The following is a 23,426-nucleotide window of genomic DNA, read 5'->3' as shown; positions in this document are numbered from 1 at the left end:
CTTGAAATGGTTTTGCTCCCAATACAGCAAAAATGATGTTCATTTCTGATGTTCCATGGGAACATAAATGATTTATCTAACCCACCAAGTAGGAACTTGATCTCCTCTTTGCCCAGTTTGACTTCAATGGAGTACAGAACAAAGTGGCTGACCTGCTTACATCTCCCTTGCCTACCCTGATGGGCTATAATTGTACCAATATCTATGCATAAGAATTTCAAAACCTGGCAATTTAAATAAAATGACCAACTTTTGGAATAGATGCTAAATGTTGTATAACTTTAATGCAGAAAATTCAGGATACTTTGATCTTTATCTGATGTTTCCACACTGCCACTATAAAGGAGCTCATTGTATACTTTCCAATGACAATTCCACAAATAGACAAACTAACCCACTTTATATAAATGAATAAACAAATTTATGTCCTTTTCACATAAATCCCAGGAAACTAATGGTACAACTAAGAGGCCACTTTCCCTTAAAAGAAAATCCAAATTCCAGATAGTGTGAAAGTGTTACATATGTAGTACTAATATGTCCCCATTGCTCCTGGCTGCAGTAGAGTTTTGCTCTGTCAACCTCCACTAGCTCCTACACCTCTATTATACAATATCAGTTCATAATTAGTGCTGGAAGGCAAGTAAATTTTGAAATATTTGGGACCAGTTCTAAGACAATCCAACATTTAAAAAAAAAAGCACCATAATGTATTCATAGAATTCTTATATAAAAACAAAAAGCTACTGCGGATGCTGGAAATCCAAAACAAAAACAATTACCTGGAAAAACTCAGCAGGTCTGGCAGCATCAGCGGAGAAGAAATCAGTTAACGTTTCGAGCCTTCAGGGCCCTTTGGCAGAACTGCCGAAGGGCCATGAAGGCTCGAAACGTTAACTGATTTCTTCTCCGCCGATGCTGCTAGACCTGCTGAGTTTTTCATAGGATTCTTTACAGTTTTGGTTCCTTTATGGCTGATATCTTTCCTACCATTGAGAGAATAGAATATTAGAAATAAATACAGTTAGCATGGATTTTAAAAGGGAGAAACTTATTTGAGCAGTCTTGAATTTAAGTTACAGAAACTGAACTGGACCAGTCATATGAACACTGCGCAGCAAGAGCAGACCACGGGTTGGGAATTGTGCAGTGTATAGCTTGTCTCCTAACACCATGAAGCCTGTCCATCATCTACATGGTGCAAGAGTGTGGTGGAATGCTATCACTCGATTGGATGAGTGCAGCTCCAACAGCAAGAAGCTTGATACTGTCCACGATGAAGCAGCCTGCTTGATTGGCACCCCATCCACCAATGGCACACTGGCAGCAGTGTGTACCATTTACAAGATGCACTGCAGAAATTCACCAAGGCTTCTTTGACAGCACCTTCCAAACCCACAACCTCTGCTGTTTATCCCTTGCAATCTTATGATTCAGAGAATGGTCACTAGATTGATACCAGGTTTGAAATCCATTGGTTATCCTGATGAGCTTTTTTATGAGTAAAGTGTAAAGTAAATAAAGAGTACTGAGATTATCGTAATTATTCCAAGTAACATGAGGGGAGACCTGATTGGGTCTGTATGGATAAATATTTTGAATTGGGTTAGGGAAGAACCAGAGGACATGCAAAGCACAGAACCATACTTGAAGGCAGGAAAGTTTCTATATGAGAGTGGAAGGGTGGGTTCATAATGCTTTTATTATAGGACTGTATTTTCAGATGATTTGGCCAGAGTGGACTGGGAGCAGCTACTTGTAGGTAAATGTGTCAGAGCAGTGGGACTCACTCGAAGGAAATAGGGAGTACAGGGCCAACATATTCCAGTAAAGATGATCCAGGGAACCCTGGATGTTGAGGAATATACAGGATTGGATAAAGAGAAAGGGAGGCTTACGGCAGATACCCTAGAAGAGCATAGAATGTGTAGGGGGGAAACTTGAAAAGGGGGCATTAAAAAAAAACATTGGCAGGTAAAATAAAGGAAAATTCAAGATTATTTTACAAGTACATTAAGAATAAGAGGATAACTAGGGAAAAGAGTAGGGCCCATTAAGGACCATAGTGGTAATTTGTGTGTGGTGCCAGAAGACATAGGGTTCTAAATGAATACTTTTGTGTCGGTGGTCACAAGTGAGAGGGACGACGTGGGTATGGAAATCAGGCAGAAGGATTGATATAATTAAAGAAATTAGCATAGAAAGGGAGGAGGTTCTAAATGGTCTGGCAGGCTTAAAAGTAGATAAATCTCCAGACCCGGATGAAATGTATCCCAGGCTGTTGAGTGAGGCAAGGGAGGAGATAGCAGGGGTGCTGGCAATAATTTTCAATACTTCTCGGGCCACAGGAGAGGTGCCAGAGGACAGCCAATGTGGTAGTGTTATTCAAGAAGGGAGGAAGAGATAAACCAGGGAACTACAGGCGTCAGTCTAACCTCAGTGGTGGGGAAATTATTGGAAGCAATTCTGTGGGACAGAACTAATCTACACTTGGAGAGGCAGCGATTAATCAAGGAAAGTTAGCATGGTTTTGTTAAGGGGAGGTCATGTCTGACCAATTTGATTGAATTTTTCAGAGGTGACCAGGTGTGTAGCTTCAAGGCTTTTGATAAGGTCCCGCATGAGAGACTGAACGAAGGTAAGAGCCCTTCGGATCCAAGGCAATTTGGCAAATTGGATCCAGAATTGGCTAAGTGGCAAGAAGCAGAGGGTGATGGTCGAGGGGTGTTTTTGTGACTGGATGACTGTCCAGTGGGGTTCCACAGGGATCAGTGTTGGGTTTCTTGCTGCTTGTGGTATATATAAACGATTTAGACTTGAACGTAGGAGGGTTGATCAGTAAGTTTGCGGATGACACGAAAATTGGTGGGGTGGTAATAGTGAGGAGGATAGCCAGAGATTACAGGAGGATATAGATGGGTTGATCAGTGGCAAATGGAATTTAATCTGGATAAGTGAGGTAATGAAATTGGGTAGGACAAACAAGGCATGGGAATACATAATGAATGGTAGGACCCTGGGAAGTACCAAGGATCAGAGGGACCTTGGTGTGCATGTCCACTGGTCCCTTAAGGTAGTGGGACAGATAGATAAGGTGGTTCAGAAGGTATATGGGATACTGGCCTTTATTAGCCAAGACATAGAATATAAAAGCAGAGAGGTTATGCTGGAACTGAATAAAATGATGGTTAGGTCACAGCTTGAGTACTGCGTGCAGTTCTGGAATTCACATTATAGGAAGGACGTGATTACACTTGACAGTGCAGAGGAGATTTACCAGGATGGTGCCTAGGTTTCAGTTATGAGGAGAGATTGGATAGACTGGGGTTATTTTCCCTGGAGCAGAGGAGATTGAGGGGTATAACATTGAGGGGCATAGAGTAGACAGGGAGGAACTTTTCCCCTTGGTGGAAGGATTAATAACCAGGGGGCATAGATTTAAGGTAAGGGGCTGGAGGCTTAGAGGGGATGTGAGGAAGAATTTTTTCACCCAAAGGGTGGTAGGAATCTGGAATTCACTGCCTGAAAGAGTGGTAGAGGCAGAAACCCTCATAATATTTAAGTAGTATTTGGATGTGCACTTAACGATGCCATGGCATACAAGGCTATAGGCCGGGTGCTGGAAAATGAGATTAGAATAGTTAGGCACTTATTTGACGGGTGCAGACTCTATGGGCCGAAGGGCCTTTTTCTGTGCTGTAGACCTCTATGACTCTGTATGGGACAAGCTTGTTGGACTAGCTGCTCTTTCTCAGTAGCCATTCTTTACCGGAGCCTGGATTATACACATTCTCAACCTAGCTACACCAATGCTTTTTCAACGTAAGTCACTGTATAGTAATACAAAAGTAGAAGCCTAGATAATTTCATTACACCCATGTCCAGGATCACAGAAACCAGCTGTATTGTGCATAGCTTGAGGCAAGTCCAGATAACTGCAAAAACCATGGATAAAAGCTGGATTGTTCAATTATATATAGCTTAATGCTAATCTGGTAGTCTCTTGGTAGAGCTTGGTCCAAGGATTTCTTTATCAATAGGGTCTACTTAGATAAGGCTCTCAATTTATGTGGATGTTTACATGAAAAAAAAAATCGGCATTACGGTAATAGCTGTGTCCAGCTTTTGACCTAGAATACAGCAAGCATTTCAAAGGCAGCACACTCCCCAGTCAAATTTACTTTGGCACTAAAAACAAACATTTTGTCCTTTTTATTCCATGAAATGATCACATCATCTTAGCCCAGCTTTTTAATATACTTAGCTTTATTTGAAAAGAGAACAGAATACATTTGTATTATAGCTTTGGAGTGCTGTGTTTTATATTTACAACTGTTGTACGTTTACAGCATATATAAAGACTAATTCAGAAATGAACTCATCTTTTGTTAATGCTTTGAAATGTCTACGTTTACTTATGGGAATGTGTCTCAAAATTAAAAAATCAAATATCTTTGAGTGAGTCAACTTAGTGTAAAGTTTTCAAAAATGAAAATAGATACTGGGTGGAGGGATAGAACAAAGCCAAAAAGACTTTTATGGATTTTATTTGGACACATTCCCACCTAGTCACATCAATTTAAAGTTTAAAAAAATTCCGGTTAAAAATTAAAACTAGAGTACAAAATTAGTTGAATGGAATGAATGAATTTACAAACATTATTACAGCAAACCGAGCTATACAACCTAGAAGCCCCTCCCCCCAACCGTGCACCAATATTAAACGATAAAGTAACACATTTCAAAATACAGTAAGTACACTTCAACCTTCTGAAGTTGATCAGTGCAAGGCTCTGTATTTGGGCAATACTTAAATGAAAATTTAAAAAATCTCATGAATTTGACATGAAAGTTGGACTGCCCGCAAATAAAACATCCCCTGCACGCCAAAGTAATCTACTGTTTGGGAGAGGAAGCAAGATGTGTTATAATAGCAGTGCACTATCATCAGAACCAAACAGATTCCTGGAAATTTTTAAATGGTCAATATAACATCTCTGGCATTGAAGCACTGCAGCAGCTCATGAAAGGGTTAATCTTTATGCATGCCAGTCTTATTTTCTTTAAAAGGGGTTCATCAGTCTGCAGCCATGTGTCACAATGAAGTTATCCCGTATTTATAAACACTAGATAGAAAGGTTACCCAACAATTTAAGGACAATACGTTTGGAAACAAAGGGGCATTTGTTGAATAGTCATGTTATGCCAACAATTCTACAACAGGTCAGAATTCTAAAACATCCATCTTAGTTAAGTAAGAACAAATAATCAAACTCACTTGTATGAAATCACATCAGCGAAATGGGCATTCTATGTTAAGAACACATGCCAAATGCAAACTGGTACACTTTATTCTTAAAGTTATTTTTCTATATCTCAAGCTAAATTAACAAAATGCCATTGAGGAAGGTAACAACAGTTACTATAGCATTTTTCTCAGAGTCTGATTTATCAGTTTTAGTTTTGAGGGGCATTGAACAATTGAGAGACTGGTTGACTGTCTCTAACTCCCATTGATTTATTGGGAAACTTGCACAATCTGAATAAAGCTCAACATGCTCCCCCCTCCTCACATTACTCATATTCTGTTCCAATATCTGAAGCTCTATGTTCATGAAACAAGAGTGGAATACAAGTAAACCCATACCTGATCCATACATACATTTATCAACTTCAAAAGAGAACGTTACTTAGCAAATTTACTTGACATGGACCAGGATTCCACTGGGCTTGAATTTAGAGTGCTAGCTCAAGTGAACAAATCCTCAATAATTTTAAGGTAGTGTACTGATTTTGGCAGTGAGGGGATATGACAACAGATCTTTTTTTCAAGCGGAACAAGGCACATACTCTAGGTTAAAATTCACAAGATCCGAACACAAAAATAGCATATCCAACACCTGTCCTAAAAATAAAGAAAAATATTACCGTTGTTTTGGGAGGAGTTGCAAGGAGATTATTGAAAGACAGATCAAACGTTTTTGGAAGTGTAATGCAGGAAATCTCAACATTTCTCTCCATTATTGTACAAATGGATGAACGACACCAAGAACATATTCAAACCCTGTCTCCATCTTAAAAAAAATGCCCACACGTGCCAGACATGCAACATTCTGTTGCATCACTCCAATTATAAGTACGGTCTACTTTGAAAATTTAAAAAGATTATCTAGAAGCTTAATGTGGCCCATAATATATATCAAATCTAGTCTTAACATTACATTGTCACATAAGTTAGGTTTTTCCTGCATACTTTGAATGGACAATTAATTGTCACTAAAAAAGCACACAGTGTCCCCCATAAAAAAAACAGTGATGAAATACAGGAGATAGAAATACCATTGATTATATGACATTAACAATGTGATATTTGACCACATTTCCCTGTCAAACAGATCAATTAGTGACCAGCTGAGAACTTAAAAAAAAACAAATTATGGCAAATCACGTCACATCCAGTCAGCACCGCCATCGCAATCGCATGCAATAGTTTGGAAGCCAATTCCATTACAGTATTTTTATTAAGGATCATCTTCATTTAAGATTTTCTTTATACACCAAGATGGTACATACATACAGCTTAGAGGTGATTGAACAGAGTGACAGAAAATAAAGTTTGTTCAAGTAGCTCAAATTAAAAATATAACTTGGGAATTATAACAAAAATATTTTGCACTACCTACTGGATCCTACTTGATGAATGCAATTCAAAATATCACTAAAATAAAACTGGAAACCAATAAAGAGAGTGTATACATAATGCACGGTAGAAAATTAGCCTTTTAACTGTAAATCCTGCTTAATTACGTGGGTAAATTTATTGTTGATTTATAACAAGAAGCCAGGTACAGAATTTCCCTATTTAAAAACCAAATCCAAAATGAGTTGAGAATTTCAACTTCAATAAATCTTATTTGGGCAAATAAAGCAAGATATACTTACATCTTAATCCATACCATATGTTCATATCTGAAACAATTAGGAGGATTTTTGGGTTCTGGTGCAGAACACACAGGAAATTGATACAATAACATGATTATATTAAACATTTTATGAAGAAACAAGAGTCAGTCAGCCATTTTTGTTTTCAAGTTTTTTTTGTTAGTCATTCTCTTAGTATCGGCATAACATGTCGAACACTACCATGGTTGGGTGATTAATGTAACAGTTTTACAGGTTGCCAGTGGTGCTGCAACTATTGCAAAAAGGATAGCGGTGATTGGGGAGGAACCATGAGTGCTGCTTGGCGTTAACCATGTTTGGGGTACCAAAAATCAATGGATGGCTGCCGCACTTCCTTCTCGCAGCAAAATGAGCAGAGAGATGTGAAAGATTTTAACTTCCTAGAAAATTTGCATATATATGTTGTGAAGTTGCAATGCATAAACTGTGGCAAAGCAAATGGAAAAAGTTCCTGAACTTTTAATTTTGACACATTGTTTTTGAGGATGTGCAGGTTTCATGTGGTTTTTTTTTAAAAAAAAGAAACTAAATCAAACTATTGCGGCCGACTCTCTCGTTCCTTTCTCTCCAACAATGGCTTCAGGGTTTTCCTGCTGCATCTGAACTACTGTTTCTTCATTGACACCACCCTCAACATCGCTGCTATCTCCCTCTTCCTCCTCCTCCTCATATTCTGATGACTCCACTGCTTCTTGGCGAGATCGAGATTCTGACATGGTACCAAAGGAGTGAGCACTGGTGGAGGCTAGTGATGATCTCAGCAGAGGCGTGTTCTCAGAGGCATCATCGTTTTCTTCATGGCTGCTGTCTACATCATCAGTTTCTGAATCGGATTCTCCCTGAGATGCCACCACCTTCTGTTTGCAGACAGGACAGGTCTTCTTTGTTCTAGTAAGCCACGGGTCCACACATTTACAGTGGTATGCTGGGTACGTATATTAGGGGGAAACCAAAAAATTAATTTGATGAGATTTGCACTCAAGTACTGCAGAAATTAAGCATATTATTTATATATCTATATTTATCCTTCAGTCTACTGTTAAAGATCAGCTGACTGTTTATGTTCCACACAAATCTATGACATGGACCTGTTGAGGTGGAATGAGAAAAAATCTGAACATATTAAAAAGCATTTTATATTCAGTACATTTGAGACTTCAGTTTGACTGGGTGTCATAAAATCTTAAACTTTGGGAATATGAAATGGGTAAAGATAGAGGAAACAATTAGCAAAGGCAAGGAGTATGCAGAGCGTTAATTTTTAATTGTTCCATATTTTGATGTGTATATAAGTAAAGGAAGAACGTGCCAAAGAGGCCTGGGGCAGAAGCTAATCTAATATTGGTGTGTTGGAAGTTTGCTTGTTATAGGATCGAGAAGTATTTGCTTACCATGTGAACAGGGCAAGATGCGAAGCTTGTCACCTTCTTCATACTCATCTAGACAAATAGCACACACCTCATATTCATCACCTGCAGCAATACAATGGAACAGTTATGCTTTGCTGCTCTAATGATGACAAATGCTACTTGTGTAAGGCTGTTTCAACATGAACTATTGTGCCATTATTATATTAAAAATGTCTCAATAGTCATTGATAGGCATTAGACCTTTCTCAGGATTTATTTAACAAGCTGAGTGACATTCTGTTTATACAGCAGGTCCTCTCTTGGGGCACACTGAACGGAACCAGACAGCCCACACTGATATTTAATCTCTAGGCCTGAGAATTGCAAACTTGTAGATAGCTCATGCTCCTTGCTTGTGTCTATGACAAAAGATCATTTAGGTAAATAGTGGGTATGCCACATTTAATGGGCCAGGCCTAGCTGCCCTCTACTAACAGCAGAAATATGTGATACTCTTAATTGTTCTCCACTGGCCATTTACCATCCAATAATTGTTAATAAAATCAAAATTATGCGGATGCCAGAAGTCTGAAATAAAAACAAAATGCTGGAAATACTCAGCAGGTCTGGCAGCATCGATCAGAGAGCGAGAGGAGTTATAACAGTTCTGGTTATTGACCTTTCATCAGGACAACTGTGAAATCTTCACCCCCATTCCTTTGCAAGCCATAAGAGATGGAGAGGCTGAGACACAATGCATCATGTTAGTAAATAATAACTTCATAATCAGTCTATAAGAAACTCCCGATTTCTGTTTAAATTTGGTGCAAATTCAACCGTAACAAACACTGACGTATTTAACTAAAATCACCGCTAAGATTTTAGGGTTTGGGAACCAGTCTTATCAGGTGCTCCTCTAAAGTGAGAGATTTCACTGTTAACCTTGGCAGCAGTCTGTGCAATATAATTCTTGTATCTCACATCATTGCTGGACTTTTAAACAGAACATTCTTACAGGCAAAAAAAAACTATATTGTGAGATGCTGCATCAACTTCATTATTTCGAGAAGCGTCCAAGAGTCAAACTGCACAGAAACCCCCAAACAGGGAGGCAGCATCCCTTTATGTTGTTCCTTGATTTCTCTTTTGGCTAGGACACCAGCATCTTTTTAAAATTATTTTTTGTTTCAGGCCTTATTTAGTGATATCACTTCAAAATTGCCTACTAAAAGAATGCACTTTATTTATATACAAATACTGTCAAACATTGGGTAGTTCTAATGATTCAAAGTTCTCCTTAGTGGGAGAACTAGAAACATTTATACTACAAACTGGGATTGACGTTTTTAATAAAAATGAGCATAAATCAATAAATTGAAAACAATGTTATCCTTTTGAAGTACTGGAGGAAGCCTCTTCCTGCAACAATTAAGAAATCTACACACAACTGAGGTGGGGGTGAATTATTATACCAGCTACCCAGTACCTTACACCACTTCTCGGGTTTTTCTGTTTGACGTGACCCAGCTTATATGTCTGTTTGGTGAATTGTAGAGTCCGAGCAACAAAAGGACATTAAATGAAGTACTTCCTAGCATTTCATTTGTGACAGAGATTTAAAAGCTTTTAGATTTTACCCAACGGCAAAGTGATTAAATTAAGGATTTTAAATCTCAAAACGTTTTCATGTTTTCAGCCTGGCACCATATACTGTGACAAGATGCTGGAACAATTTACCATCCACCCACCCCCTCCACGCCACAAGGCAGGTAACCCTTATACAGTCCCATAAATGAAGAACAACTTGAATTTATATAGTGCTTTTATAATAAATAAATAGTCCTTTATAATAAATAAACTACTTGAACTGCATTTGCTGTTAGGTAGGGAAACGTGGCAACCAAGCAGGATGTGACAACCTTGATGAAGTCAACCACCTGAAACGATAACTATCTCTCTCCACAGATGCTGTCTGACCTGCTGAGTATTACCAGGATTTTCTAATTTTATTTCGTATCTCTATCATCTGCAGTATTTTGCTTTTAGTTTATAACTGATGACATGTTTAACAAAGAAATTACCAGCACCTAACTCTCCTCAAACAAAACGACTAATCATTTGAAAAATCACCTGTAAAAGGGAGAGAAAAGCATGTATACAAATATTACTGCAAACTGGAAAATTTATAGCTATGTAATTTCCTTTTGATGATCTTTCAGAAACCATAGCTAGTTTATCAGTCACAGACAGTGCTCCATTTCAGTGATGCTGCAATTTTAATTGGTGACGAATCAATTCAAGAAACTGAGGAAACATTGCAGATAAAGGTCAGTGTGATCTGTTCTGAAAGTCTAACAAATTTAAATGGTTGATTTTTATAAGGATAATTCCCAGCCTCCTCATTAAAAAAAAGACCCAGAGCTGGATGAAGTGACTTGCTAACTTGAGATCAACCAGAGAAAGTATTAGCATTTGGCCTAAATGGTTCACAGGCCAGGTAGACAGAGTCATAATACAATTCCTCAACCTTGGCCAGTGTCAACTTGACAGAGTGATAATAGTCCCACCTCAGTCACAGGGTCATGTACTCATGGTTTTTCGAGATCAGAATTGTTAAGATACATTTCCTTTCATTTCATTTCTGGGATCAGGCTTCAATTCAGCCTAAACTGATAAAAATTTGCCTTATCTGTTGGCGCCTCATATCCTTCACGAGATGAGTTTCAACAATTTTTAAAGTAGGCTTGTGACTAAAAAAAATCTTTTCCAAGATCTCTTTGTAGACTCCACCACTTGCTCTTTTCTGAGTTGTGTCTAGTTCTATGCTGCAGTTATTAAAGCTGCCATTTCACTTTTACCCATTAACTTTGAATATGGGGTGTCTAATCAAAATAATTTACAATTGCCTCAAGGTTTTACTTGTTTAAGAAAAAAAAATCAATATTGATTGAAAACCATTAAAAGAACAGACGCACAGAACAGTCACACACAGTATGCTCGGGGACACACTTCCCTGAATTTACAAATGGCAAATCTGCGATGTTGGTGGAGGATTTAGAAAACTCCCTGCGAGCAGATGGTTACATCGTAACATGGAACAGGAAGAAGGAACACCCACTGTCTGGAGAATGGCATCAGGTACCAGGAATTAACATTAAGATGATAACTCACCACCAGAACCTATTTCAAACATTGATAGATACTCAGCCCCTTTTTAATGTCAAACTTTGAACAAACCTAGCACCAAGGTGAAGGAAGAAGTGACAACACCACTGATGAGGAGTAAAAGTAGAGCGGAAACTCTACCTTGGACTTTTTACACCAGTATTAGTCAAACTCCATGTGGAATGAGCTGAACCAGCAAAAAAATGTTCGGGAATTATAAACGTGAGTTGCACTCAAAAGTGCTTACATGCTTGATTTTTCGTGATCATTTACACTGATTTAAGATTAAATTTGTTGGATCAGACCCTGCCCATAAATTGGCCATGTCCCCAGATTGCACTAATTTTCTTAGAGACACAGGCACTAGAAGTAACGTTTTAAAAGGTTTTTGATAATTAAAAAATAATTAACTGGTATACACTACATACATTGTGGTAGGATAGCACGGTGATTATGTTACTGGCCTGAATTTAATGATCTCGGGATGAGAGATCAATCCTACCCACGACAGCTGGGAAATTTAAATTAATTTTAATAAATATGAAATTAAAAGCTATCAGCAATGGTGACAATAAAGCTCCCAGATTATTGTACAAACCCATCTGGTTCACTAATGACCTTTAGGGAAAGAAATTTGCCATTCTTAACCAGTCTGCTCTACATGCGACTCCAGACTCTCAGCAATGAGGTTGACTCTTAACTGCCCTCTGAAAGGGTGTAAAGGGCCCAGCAAACTGCAGTTGTATCAAACCGTTGTGAAAAGCATTAAATACGAGAGCGGGCAAACCACCCGGCATTGACATTCCAGCCCAGCTGATCTCTCAAAATCTCCCTCTCAAACATCTGGGGACGTGCTAAAATTGGGAGAATTGTTACACAGATTAGGCAAGCAGTAGCCTGACATAATCATACTCTCAGAATCATACTTCCCACCAACATCCCAGACTCCTCAGTCATCTGGATACATCCTGTCCCCTTGGCAGATCCATTAGAGGTGGCAGAGTAGTGGTATGCAGTCAGGAGGGAACATAGAAAATAAGAGGAGTAGATCAATCGGCCCTTTGAGCCTGCTCCATCATTCAATATGATCATGGCTGATCCTCTATCTCAATGCCATACTCCTGCTCTCCCCCCATACACCTTTGGAATTCAGAAATCTATTTCCTTCTTAAATATATTCAGTGACTTGGCCTCCACAGCCTTCTGTGGTACAGAATTTCTCATCTCAGTCCTAAATGGTCTACCCAGTATCCTGAGACTGTGACCCCCTTGTTCTAGAACCGCCCCCTCCTCCACCCCCGCCCAGCAGAGGAAACATCATCCCTGCATCCAGTCTCATTGCACAATACCAAATCTAGGATAGCCTGTTCCCTAGTTAGTTTCGCGACCTATTGGTCTCAAAAAAAATCTCATACTCCAGGAATTCATTTGCCATAGTATATTGCTAATTTGGTTTGTCCAATCTATATATAGATTAAAGTCACCCATGATTACTGTAGCACCCTGTTACATTCATCTCTAATTTCCTGTTTAATACCATCCCCTACCTTAACTCTCCTATAGGGAACTCCCACTAATGTTTTCTGCCCCTTGTTGCTTCTTAGCTCCACCCAAACTGATTCCACATCTAGATTTTCTGAGTCAATATCCTCTCTCACTATCGCACTGATTTCATCCTTAACTAACAACGCCACCTCCTTATCCTTTTTGCCTGTCCATCCTATATATCGAGGACCCTTGGATATTCAGTTCCCAGCCTTAGTCACCCTGCAGCCATGTCTCCTTAATCACAATCATATCGTACCAGTTTACATCTATTTGCGCTGTTAATTCATCAACCTTATTGCAAATGCTCTGTGCATTCAGATACAGTGCCTTTAGACTTGCCTTTTTAACATTTTTACTATGGCCCTATTTGCTGCCAGCCCTAGTTTCCTCTGCTTTCCACTTTTGCTTTCTACTTTTCTGTCTTTCATTCCTATCTTTGTTTCCTTCTCTTGTGTCTCCCCACTCAGGTTCCTATTCCCCTGCCTGTCTAGTTCAAACCCTCCCCCACAGTACTAGTGAATACCCCTGCAAGGGTATTGGTCCCGGTCTTGCTGGGGTGTAACCTGTCCGGCTTGTACAGGTCCCATCTTCCCCAAAATCGGTCACAATGCCTCAGGAATCGAAATTCCCTCTCTCCTACACCATCTGTCCAGCCATGCATTCAGCTGGTCTATTCTCCTATTCTTGATCTCGCTAGCATGTGGCACTGGGAGTAATCCTGAGATTACTACCTTTGAGGTCCTGTGTTTTAAATTTATTTCCTAGCTCCCTATATTCGGCTTTGGACCTCATCCCTCTTTTTACCTATGTCATTGGTACCGATATGGACCACGACCTCTAGCTGTTCACCCTCCCACTTCAGAATGTTCTGCGGCCGTTCTGTCTCTGGGAGTCCTCAATATTGACTCCAGACCACATGAAGTCTCATGGCATCAGGTTAAACACGGGCAAGGAAACCTCATGTTGATTACCATTTAGCATTCTCCTTCAGCTGATAAATCAGTACTCCAAACTGACGGTGCTGATAAATCAGTACTCCAAACTGACGGTACTGATAAATCAGTACTCCAAACTGACGGTACTGATAAATCAGTACTCCAAACTGACGGTACTGATAAATCAGTAGTCCGAGTTGAACATAAATTGGAGGGGTAGCAAGGGCATAGCACGTACTCTGGGTGGGGCACTGCAATGTGTATCACCAAGAGTAGCTTGGTAGCAACCCTACTGACTGAGCTGGCTAAGTCCTAAAGGAGACATATCTGCCGGGCTATATTTGTGGCAGGTGGTGAGAGAACCAACATAAGGGAAAAATCTATCTGACTTCACCCTCACCAAACTACCTGTTACAGTTGCATCAGTAAAAGCTAAAATTTCCCATCCAGATCAAGTTCTATATACACATGCTCCACCTTCTTTAATGACCAAATGAAGAAATGGCCACATCACAAGAGCTACAATAACTGCTTCCAAGAATAATGGAGCACTATTATATTGTGCAAAGAATAATACTAAACTGGACTAAAACCCCACTGATTAGATGCAGATTTATTTTAACTACGTGTCAAAGTAGTTTTATCCTATAAATAGAGCATTACGTACGAGGTTGATGGACGCCTTATTGATTACAATTGCACAGGAAACCTGTATAATTCACTTGGAATATTGTCACTCCAGTCTGTAGTGCCCTTCACTTCTGGTGTGAAAATTGTATTTGAATAATTATACATTGTTACTCCTAATTTGTTTTGTTATTTTTGTAAACAGTTTAACAAATTTATTTTGTTCACCAAAGCAGAGCAAAACAAAAACATCCCACTATTTGCTGCTATATGAGATTGTAATTTTAAAGAATTATACAGAGCATACATCACATTTGTATCTGACCTCAAAGTAACAGTGCCAAGCAATTTTAGGATAAGCTACCCTTTTGTCACTTTACAGCTTCTGGTTCCTTTATCCTTCTCCCAGCCAGAAAAATACTATTTGAGTCACTGCGTTTTCAAATCTTGATTAATGCAATGATGTTCAAAACTTTACCCAAATAGGAAAGATCGCTAAAGAAAGTATCTTTGGGTGGTGTGCAGTTTTGTATCAACTCAGAACTCTGCTCGAGCTGCCTGGTATTTGCTGGAATGGGAAACAATGGATCTGGCAAGCAGTAATGGAAGGTTGCAAAGATTCTTTTGTTATTGTCTCGTTATGATGAATTACTCACTGGGAGAAATGAATAACATTACCAGTTTCAGCACATACATAATGGCTGGAAGTAGCTATTAAACAAAAGGTCTAAGTGCCGACATTAAAGCCATTAGAACACAGCTACGCGACCCAACTGAGCCCAGGAGGAAGGGGAATGGATAAACATAGATTTTGACAAAGTATGAAAGGAAGAATAAGCTCATGCTTATATCAAGAATGTTGCTACTGAATAACTCTTGCTAACTGTGGTGTATGTAGAGTTCTACTGCAAAGAAGCACAGCAATCAAGATAGTCCAGGCCTTCCTTAGTCACAACGGCTCACAGTTTTTAAATAGCTGTTCTTCGAATGTGAGAATCACCGGCAAGTCCAGTATTTATTGCCCAGCCCTAATTTCCGTTGAGAAGGTGATGGTCTTCTTGAACTCCATGTAATGTAGGTACATTTTATTTTATATTCGTTGTGGATGTCGCTGGCTGGACCAGCATTTATTGTCCATCCCCAACTGTCCTTGAGAAGATGGTGGTAAGCCACCTTCTTGAACTGTTGCAGTCCATGTGTTGTAGGAACACCCACGTTGCTGTTAGGAAAGGGAAGTGCTTTCTGTATAATGGTTTGATACAACTGAGTGACTTGCTAGGCCACTCAGAAGGCAATTAAGAGTCAAACACATTGCTGTGGGTCTGGAGTCACTTGTAGGCCAGAACAGGTAAGGATGGCAGATTTTATTCAACCCCAGGTTGAGCTATGACAATCTGGTAGTTTCATGATCATTATTACAAATTAGCATTTTGCTCCAGATTTATTAATTAATTGAATTTTAATTCCACTCATGCTGCTATGGTGCGATTTGAATTCATGCCCCTGGAGCATTAGTCCAGGCCTCTGGGTTACTAGTTCAGTACCATTAGCACTGTGCTACGTCCCATCTTGCTAGTATTTCCATTAATAAACTCCCATTCCTACCTCCTTCACCAACTCTTGTGACCAACCAACTTGGTGAATTTATACATGAACATGGAATCTCCCAGACCCTATTAATCACCATTGCTTTGGGTTTCAAATTAGACTTGGACAGACATGCCAAGCCTATTCTCTCATGTATCAAGAGATAAGCTCTTAGAAATGCAGAGAATCAGCTGCTTTATTCTTCAAGCATAAACCAGAATAGATTGACAGTTCACTGATAAATCTCATTGATGGTTTATCTAATCCTGAACAGGTCATGGTTCTTGACAAAAACTAAGGTTGGGATATTTCCAGAAGGTAGGAAATCATGCCGCCAGGACTGAAAGGAGATCCTGAGCAGGCAGATAGCAAGATCCTGGGTGCCATTTTATTGCTGGCGGCTAATCAACAGGCCATCGCCAGGGCCGCTGTCCAGTTGAAGGTCGCAGCCTGCTTCTCAGAGCTGTTGGCACAGAGGGCCAGCAGCTCAGTAGCACCACTGATAGAGGTGGCTGCTGCTGAGGTTGCAAGGAGAAAGAGAGGGTGCTTCCATGCTGCGGTGTCCTCGAAGGCCAGGTAGGATTTTTGTGCATGTGCCAGGGTCAAGCTCTGGTGATCAGAGGGGTGAACCCTCCATTGGCAATGCTGGAGCCGCAGGGCTAGCCACTGCCACCAGGGATCCCACTGTGGGCTGTGAAGGAAGGGTCCCTGTCCTGTGAACCCACTGGGAGGCCGCCACAGTTTAGCAGTGGGTGCCCGTCCAGATGCTGATAAAATGCTAACGGGGTGGGGCTCAGGAAATGGCTGCTGCTAATTGGCCAATTAATGTGGAAGAAACCGGGAACAATTGGTTGCCCACCTCTGGTCAACAGGCAGCTGTGCCGCTTCTGTTCCTGCCCCTGAGAATATTCTGTGGCAGTGGGAAGATTTTGGGTTCCCCTCCCGCAACTTCCACGGTCATTTTACAAGGCCTCCTGCCTCCCAGTCCATTGCCAGAGGGCTGGTAAAATCTCGTCCTTTTTTACTGCATCTGAAAACAGTTGACACAGAATATTTTTTTTATAAAATCCTGTATTCCGGGTATGATCATGGCTACCCAATTCGTTCCACTCTCCTGCACTTTCCCCATAGCCCTGCAACTTACTTTCTAAATTATAAAAGTTATCTGGGAACTAACTCCTTTCTCTACCCAGTCACTGTCGATCCAGTCTGTATCAACCATAATGCAAAGATTAAGTGATTGCTTTACACACAACCTTGGAGAAGGAGCAACGCCCACAATGCAAATTAGTACTGGGGTTGTACAAAGTAGGAATCCAGATGGAATCCAAAAAGATGTAGAACCCAGGGGTTGGTGAATTTGGAAACTTAAAAGTCTGCAGTGTCAGAAGGAGATAACGGAAAGGGGAGAGAAGCACTCAGTTGATGGCCAAAGAATGTTGTTGCTCTGTACAGCTTGTGTTAAACTACTGAAGTCAAAACTAAGACCCAGCATTCTGGGAATTGAATAGAAGGCAGCGAGGACCCAACTCTCAGAATCAGAGTTAGTGCCCTCATACTGACCTCTCACAGTGAACCTGATCACTGGGAATTTCGGTAAGAGTTTCAGACAGTCACTCAAAAGCACAATGAGTAACAGGGCAAGATGGAAATCGCTGTGAGAGACAGCTTCAGGCTTGACAAAGCAACATGCATCAGTAGACCCCGCTTTTGAATTCCTCTGCAGTCAGCTCTCTGGAGTCTAGATGCATACGCAGGTGTGACTGATCGGCTGTGCAAAAAAAGTTAAAAATCCTGGGTTTTCAGAGTCCTCTCAAGGTGGATTGAATCTCTGAGAAATTGCACTTCTTCACTATCAATTCCTGAGAGTCGGTGTTTGGGGAAATACCTTTGTACACTATGGCTTGCCATACTCATGTGACCTCTGTCATCTTTTGTAAATGAAGGTTTTTAGGGTAGTAACCATTTTACACACCACCTGGAACATGGTGTCAGGAGCGTGTAGCTAGGATTGAGTGGATTTTCTTAGCTGTAAGAGTCAGCAGCTGTAAAAAAGAACAGCAGAGAATAATTAAAATAAAAGCTCTGTGGATGTCAGCAATCTTAAATCAAAACAAAGTGCTGGAAAAAGCACAGCAGGTCTGGCCGCATCTTTGGGGAGAGAAACAGAGTTAACATCTTGAGTCCAATATAAATCTTCTTTGGAATTAAAACTTCAGTCTGCAACTTTGTACAGGACATTGACGGCTGGGTGAGACATTATGGCTTTCAATATTCCAGTACCTGCTCCTATGGAGATGAAAGGGGATTTAAGACTGAAGTGGAAATTGTTCTAGTCCCAATGACAAAAGATTGTCACAGAGTTGAACAAGAAGCCTGAAAAAATAAGAGTAGCAACTCTGATCTCAATGCTGGGGAATGAGTGCTACAAGCTGTATTGCGCCCTGGACCTCACTGAGGAGCAGAAAAGCCAGTCTTGTAAAATTTTGGAGGCTTTGAAGACCCACTTTGTGTTCTCTACTGTGATTTATGAACTCTACCTGTTTATCCTAGAACCCAGGAAATGAGGGAGAACATCGGTCAGTACCTGACTGTACTGAGACGTCTAGCTGAATCTTGGGAGTTTGGGCAACTAAAGGATCATCTCAGAGATAGGATTATCTTTGGAACAAGCGATCCTGCCATGACAGCACATCTGTTGACAGAAGAGAAACTTCCTTTCAAGAAATCAAATGAAATGTACAGAAGCTCTGAGGTGCTTAATGATCAGCTGAAGAATATTGTTGGGAGAACTGACAAGGCTTTGGACTATGTTGAGAGTAGTCAGTAGTTTACCACAAGACAATGAAGAAAAGGAAGGACAATTTACAGAAGGGCCAACAGAAAGATCAAGGCCAGAGTACTGGATGTAAATACTGTGCAGGACACCACAAGCATGAAAGTAAGCATATACAACATGGGGAAAGCAGTGCTCTAATTACAAGAAGCAGAATCACTTTGCACTCAAGTGTTTTGCTCGGAAGGAGAAAAAGCAAGCCTATAAAGATGGTTGCTTTGGAGATGGCGTACGATGATTCCGATGTGTCACTCTACAACCTAGAGCAGTTAGGCACCATCAAGTCTCAAAATAAAAATGATTTATGACTGCTGGAATGATGACTGCAGGAGGAGAGTATCAGTGAATGTGAAGTGTCAGATAGACACTGGTGCTATGTGCAACATCATAAGCTTTGTAGACCTGTGTGAAGTTGCTCAAGATGGTGACCTGAAAATGAAGCCATTGAAGGTAAAGTTGAGGCTATATGATAGAATGATGCTCACCTCAAGAGGACAAACTGAGCTGAGAGCCCAATTCAATGGGAAGAAAGAAGATCTGTAGTTTCAGGTTGTTGATACTAAGCGAAATCCCCTCACCTCAGCTGCAACAAGTCAAAAGTTTAGATTGAACTCTCCAAATACCAGGAGATTTTTGCAGTGTTTTGCACTGCACCAAGCCATTGACTGCTGAACAGATCCTGACAAATTACAAGGATGTTTTCACAGATCTTGCATGTCTTCCTGGTGAATATCATCTTGAGGTAGAGTGAGAGACCAACTCAGCATCTTCCGAGGGGAGTTTCAGCTGCCCTCAAGTCCAGCCTAAAAGATAAGCTGGAAGAGCTTGAAAAGTTAGGAGTAATGAAGAAAGTGAGCTCATAGAGACTGGATTAGCTGCATAGCAGTAGTGATAACACCTAGAAAGCTGAGTGTGCACAGATCCAAAGGACCTCAAATAAAGGTTTGAAACCATCTCACTACCCAGTGTCAACCATTGAAGAAACTTTGCTGCAACTTGCCAAAGCAAAAGTCTTTATTATCCTAGATGTGAAGGATGGATACTGGCAAGAGAAGTTGGATGAAAGAAGCAGTTTACTGACTATGTTTTGGATGCCATTTGGGAGGTACAAATAGTTGTGCATGCCATTTGGCATTTCCACTGCTCCAGAAGAGTATCAACATAGTTAGCATGGGATAGTGTTAGGAAATAGAGATACTATAAGTATGTTATATTTGTATTTGTGGGTGTTGGGAATGAGTTTTAGCTTTAAAGTTTAACTTTGATTTGTATTTCTGTATCTGTGTATTAAGAGAGGTCAAATGCAGTTTTAGTTTCACTTTAAAAGGCTGCTTGCATTCTTAATGAGGAGTTTACGACTACTACAAGGTAAAGGCAAACATACAAGAGTAGAAAAACAGTGCTGTTGCCTAGCAGTGGGGCGGGGTGGGAGAAGAGACAGCAGTTTGATTTGGAAGTTGTTGGAGTTCAGCTGGTTTTGGAGTTGCTGCCAGGAGAGATTGGAGCAAAGGGGACAGATAGAAGTCCCAAGCTAAAGAAAACCCCAAAAATCCAGAAGAGTGGAAGAGGGGAAAGTCCAAAGAAGACATTATTGTCAAAGGCAGGACATGAACCTGGGAAAAGGTCCTGTTAAGTGAAGTTAAGAATGAGGGGCAGAGGGAAAGGCTTGAATCTTCAGATTTAAAGTGAGAACAGCTTGCAAAAAGCAAAAAGTTCAAAAAGACAAATGAAGGTCTGTAATTCTTTGCTATGGGGCATGTGAAGCAGTGGTGTACTGTTAAGGCTGAATTGGTGAGTGCGCATGGAAGACTGCATGAATGCATGTGGTGACCCAGGGAAGAGGAACATCAAAAGGAGGAGTTCGAAACCCTGGTGGCAAACCCTTGCGAGAGGTGTATGGGAGAAAGCGTCAGTTTCGGAGAAGATTCCAAGGCGAGGCCTTGGAGACTGGAGATTGGAAACCCTTGTGTGAAGGACGAAATTCAGTGAGACTGGTTGACTCACGGTGTGACAAGCGTTTGGGGAGGTGGCATCTGTCACTTGATGTCAGAATGTGGTGTGTCTGACCACAGGGTGCCATAGGTTGACATGGACTGGGTACTTACTGTGTACATTAAAGTAAAGACAGCTTTGGTGACATGTGTTATCCTTATAAATCTGTATATATCTGTAAAGGTATAGTTGTGGGTGAAGTAGTATAGTATCTTTTCTTGTTGAATATAGTATAGTATCTTTTCTTGTTGAATAAATGTTTTATTCTTTTGTAAAAAGTTCATCAGCTGACTCCTGTGACTCTGTTCAGTAGCTGTTCTCCACGTATTTAAACAAACAAATAAAAGTTAGGATCTATTAGGCTGGGTTCCAACCTGGGATCAGGTTTGACCAGGGGTAATCTTAGCTGGTGATCATAACAATAGTCAATGATCTTCCAGGAGTGGAAGCGATTGTGGGTGATCTGCTAGTCAATGGATGTGGAGATATGATGGAAGAAGCCATCACAGACCATGATCAGAATCCAGTGAGACTGCTAGAGAATGCTTTCCAGATGAACCTGAAGTTGAACAAGAAAAAAACGCAAATAAAGATGATTGAAGTATATAGATCTAAAGTACATAGGTCATGTAATGACAGTGAAAGGATGCCACCCTGAACCTAATAAGGTGAGAGATATAACAGAGATGCAGCAACAAACAGATGCAAAGGATATTCAACAACTTTTAAGGATTTGTGCACTACCCTAGTTCTTGCCCAATTTGTCATCAGAGTATGAACATCTGTGCAAGCTCACTGCAAAGCATGTTCAGTGGTATTGGGGCACAGATCAAGAAGCAGCTTTTATTCACATCTAACAACTAGTGACAACAACACCAGCATTGATGTACTGTGATGTGAACGACGCAGTTACCCAGCAGTGTGAAGTCAGTGAAACAGGACTTGGAGCAACCCTCAATCAGCAAGGACAATCAGTTGTGTTTGCATCCAGAGTGTTAAAGCAAACTGAATGATGCTATGCACAGACTAAGAGTGCCTGGCTATTGCCTTTGCTTGTGAGCATTTTATCAGTACCTGTTTGGGGGAGAGAAAGTGAAAGTAGAATCTGACCACAAACCACTTCAAAGCATCTTTCTCAAACCACTTCCATCCACTCCAAAGCACCTGCAAAGCATGCTACTTCATTTGCAGAGATATCATTTGGAAGTGGAGTACAGGCAAGGGAAGCAGATGTACATCGTCGACATGCTGTCGAGAGCTGCACTCCCTTAGAAGGAAGTTGATGATGCTAGTACAGAATGTGAAATCTTCCAGATTCAGTGGGAAGCAACTGCATGACCTGCTCTGGAAGTCATCAACCCAGCATAGACATTGAATCTAACAGGCAAGCATCTTGTTCCGATCAAGCAAACTACACAATGAGATGCAACTCTCCAAGTGCTACAGGGATTAGCGATGAAAGGATTGCCTGAAACAGTCAAGAACACACCTGTTGTTGTAAGAGAGTATTGGGCACACAGAGATGAAGCGATTGCCCTAGAAGGAACTGGAGTCATTATCCCTAAAGTGATCAGAAAAGAGATGCTGAAACGCATCCATTTAAGCCATCGAGGAATCGAATCTAGTCTGAGGAAGGCAAGAGAAGTGCTCTACATGCCAAACATGAGTAATGAAGCTGAGGATCACATCAGCAGATGCTGTGCTTGTAATGAACATCAAGCTAAAGAAGCTGAGTAGCCGCTCATGACTCAAGACACCCCAGACAGACCATGGATGAAGCTTGGAATAGACCACTTCACTCTGAAGGAAGATTATCTCGTCACTATCGCCTACTTTCCAGACTACTGGGAGTTAGACCAGCTGATGTCAACAACTATCAGTGAGACTGTAGAATGCCTGAAAGCACACTTCAGTTGTCATGACATTCTTGACATTGTGATGAGTAACAATGGCCTTCAGTTCACGAGTGAAGAATTCATGCACTTGATGAATGATTGGGAAATTCAGCGCCACACATCATCTTCACACTATCACTGGTCAAATGGAAAGGCTGAGGCAGTGGTGAAAATTGTCAAAAGGGTGATCAAAAATAAAGTAGATCCAGCACAGAAGTGTACAAGGTAATCTTAGAAGAGAAACACAACTGTGTGGAAAGTAGTCCAGTCCAGCAATTAATGTCATGCCGCACCCAGACTTCTCTTCCAAAAGCAGAAACAACCACTGAAACCATAAATAGTAACAGGAGTGAGTGACAAGATCAAAGTGAAACAATAGAAAGACAAATTTCACTTTGATAAAACTACCAAATCATTACCAGAGTTGACAGTTAGAGAGCTGGTCCAGAATGCGAACATTGAACGCACTCAGTAGAAGTAAGCCTGCCCACTTGGTAACTTGGAGCCTGTGTAGAACACTTATCACTGT

General features: G+C 40.6%; 1 protein-coding gene across 1 annotated transcript in view; it reads right to left on the bottom strand.

Annotated features, from left to right (window-relative positions):
- Positions 1–6,502: 6,502 nt before the first annotated feature.
- Positions 6,503–23,426, bottom strand: part of rnf13 (ring finger protein 13) — a 253,241-nt gene continuing 236,317 nt past the window's right edge. The window contains exons 9-10 of the mRNA XM_078564260.1: positions 8,355–8,435; positions 6,503–7,888 (exon numbers count right to left, since the gene is read on the bottom strand). Of these exons, the coding sequence (XP_078420386.1) occupies positions 7,494–7,888; positions 8,355–8,435 (476 nt within the window). The 3' untranslated portion in view covers positions 6,503–7,493. The remainder of the gene's footprint in view (positions 7,889–8,354; positions 8,436–23,426) is intronic.

The sequence above is a fragment of the Cetorhinus maximus genome, chromosome 19 (genome assembly GCF_964194155.1).
Source record: "Cetorhinus maximus chromosome 19, sCetMax3.hap1.1, whole genome shotgun sequence".
Lineage (NCBI taxonomy): Eukaryota > Metazoa > Chordata > Chondrichthyes > Lamniformes > Cetorhinidae > Cetorhinus > Cetorhinus maximus.
Note: the sequence above shows the minus strand (reverse complement) of the source record. Positions and strands in the feature narration are given on the sequence as shown.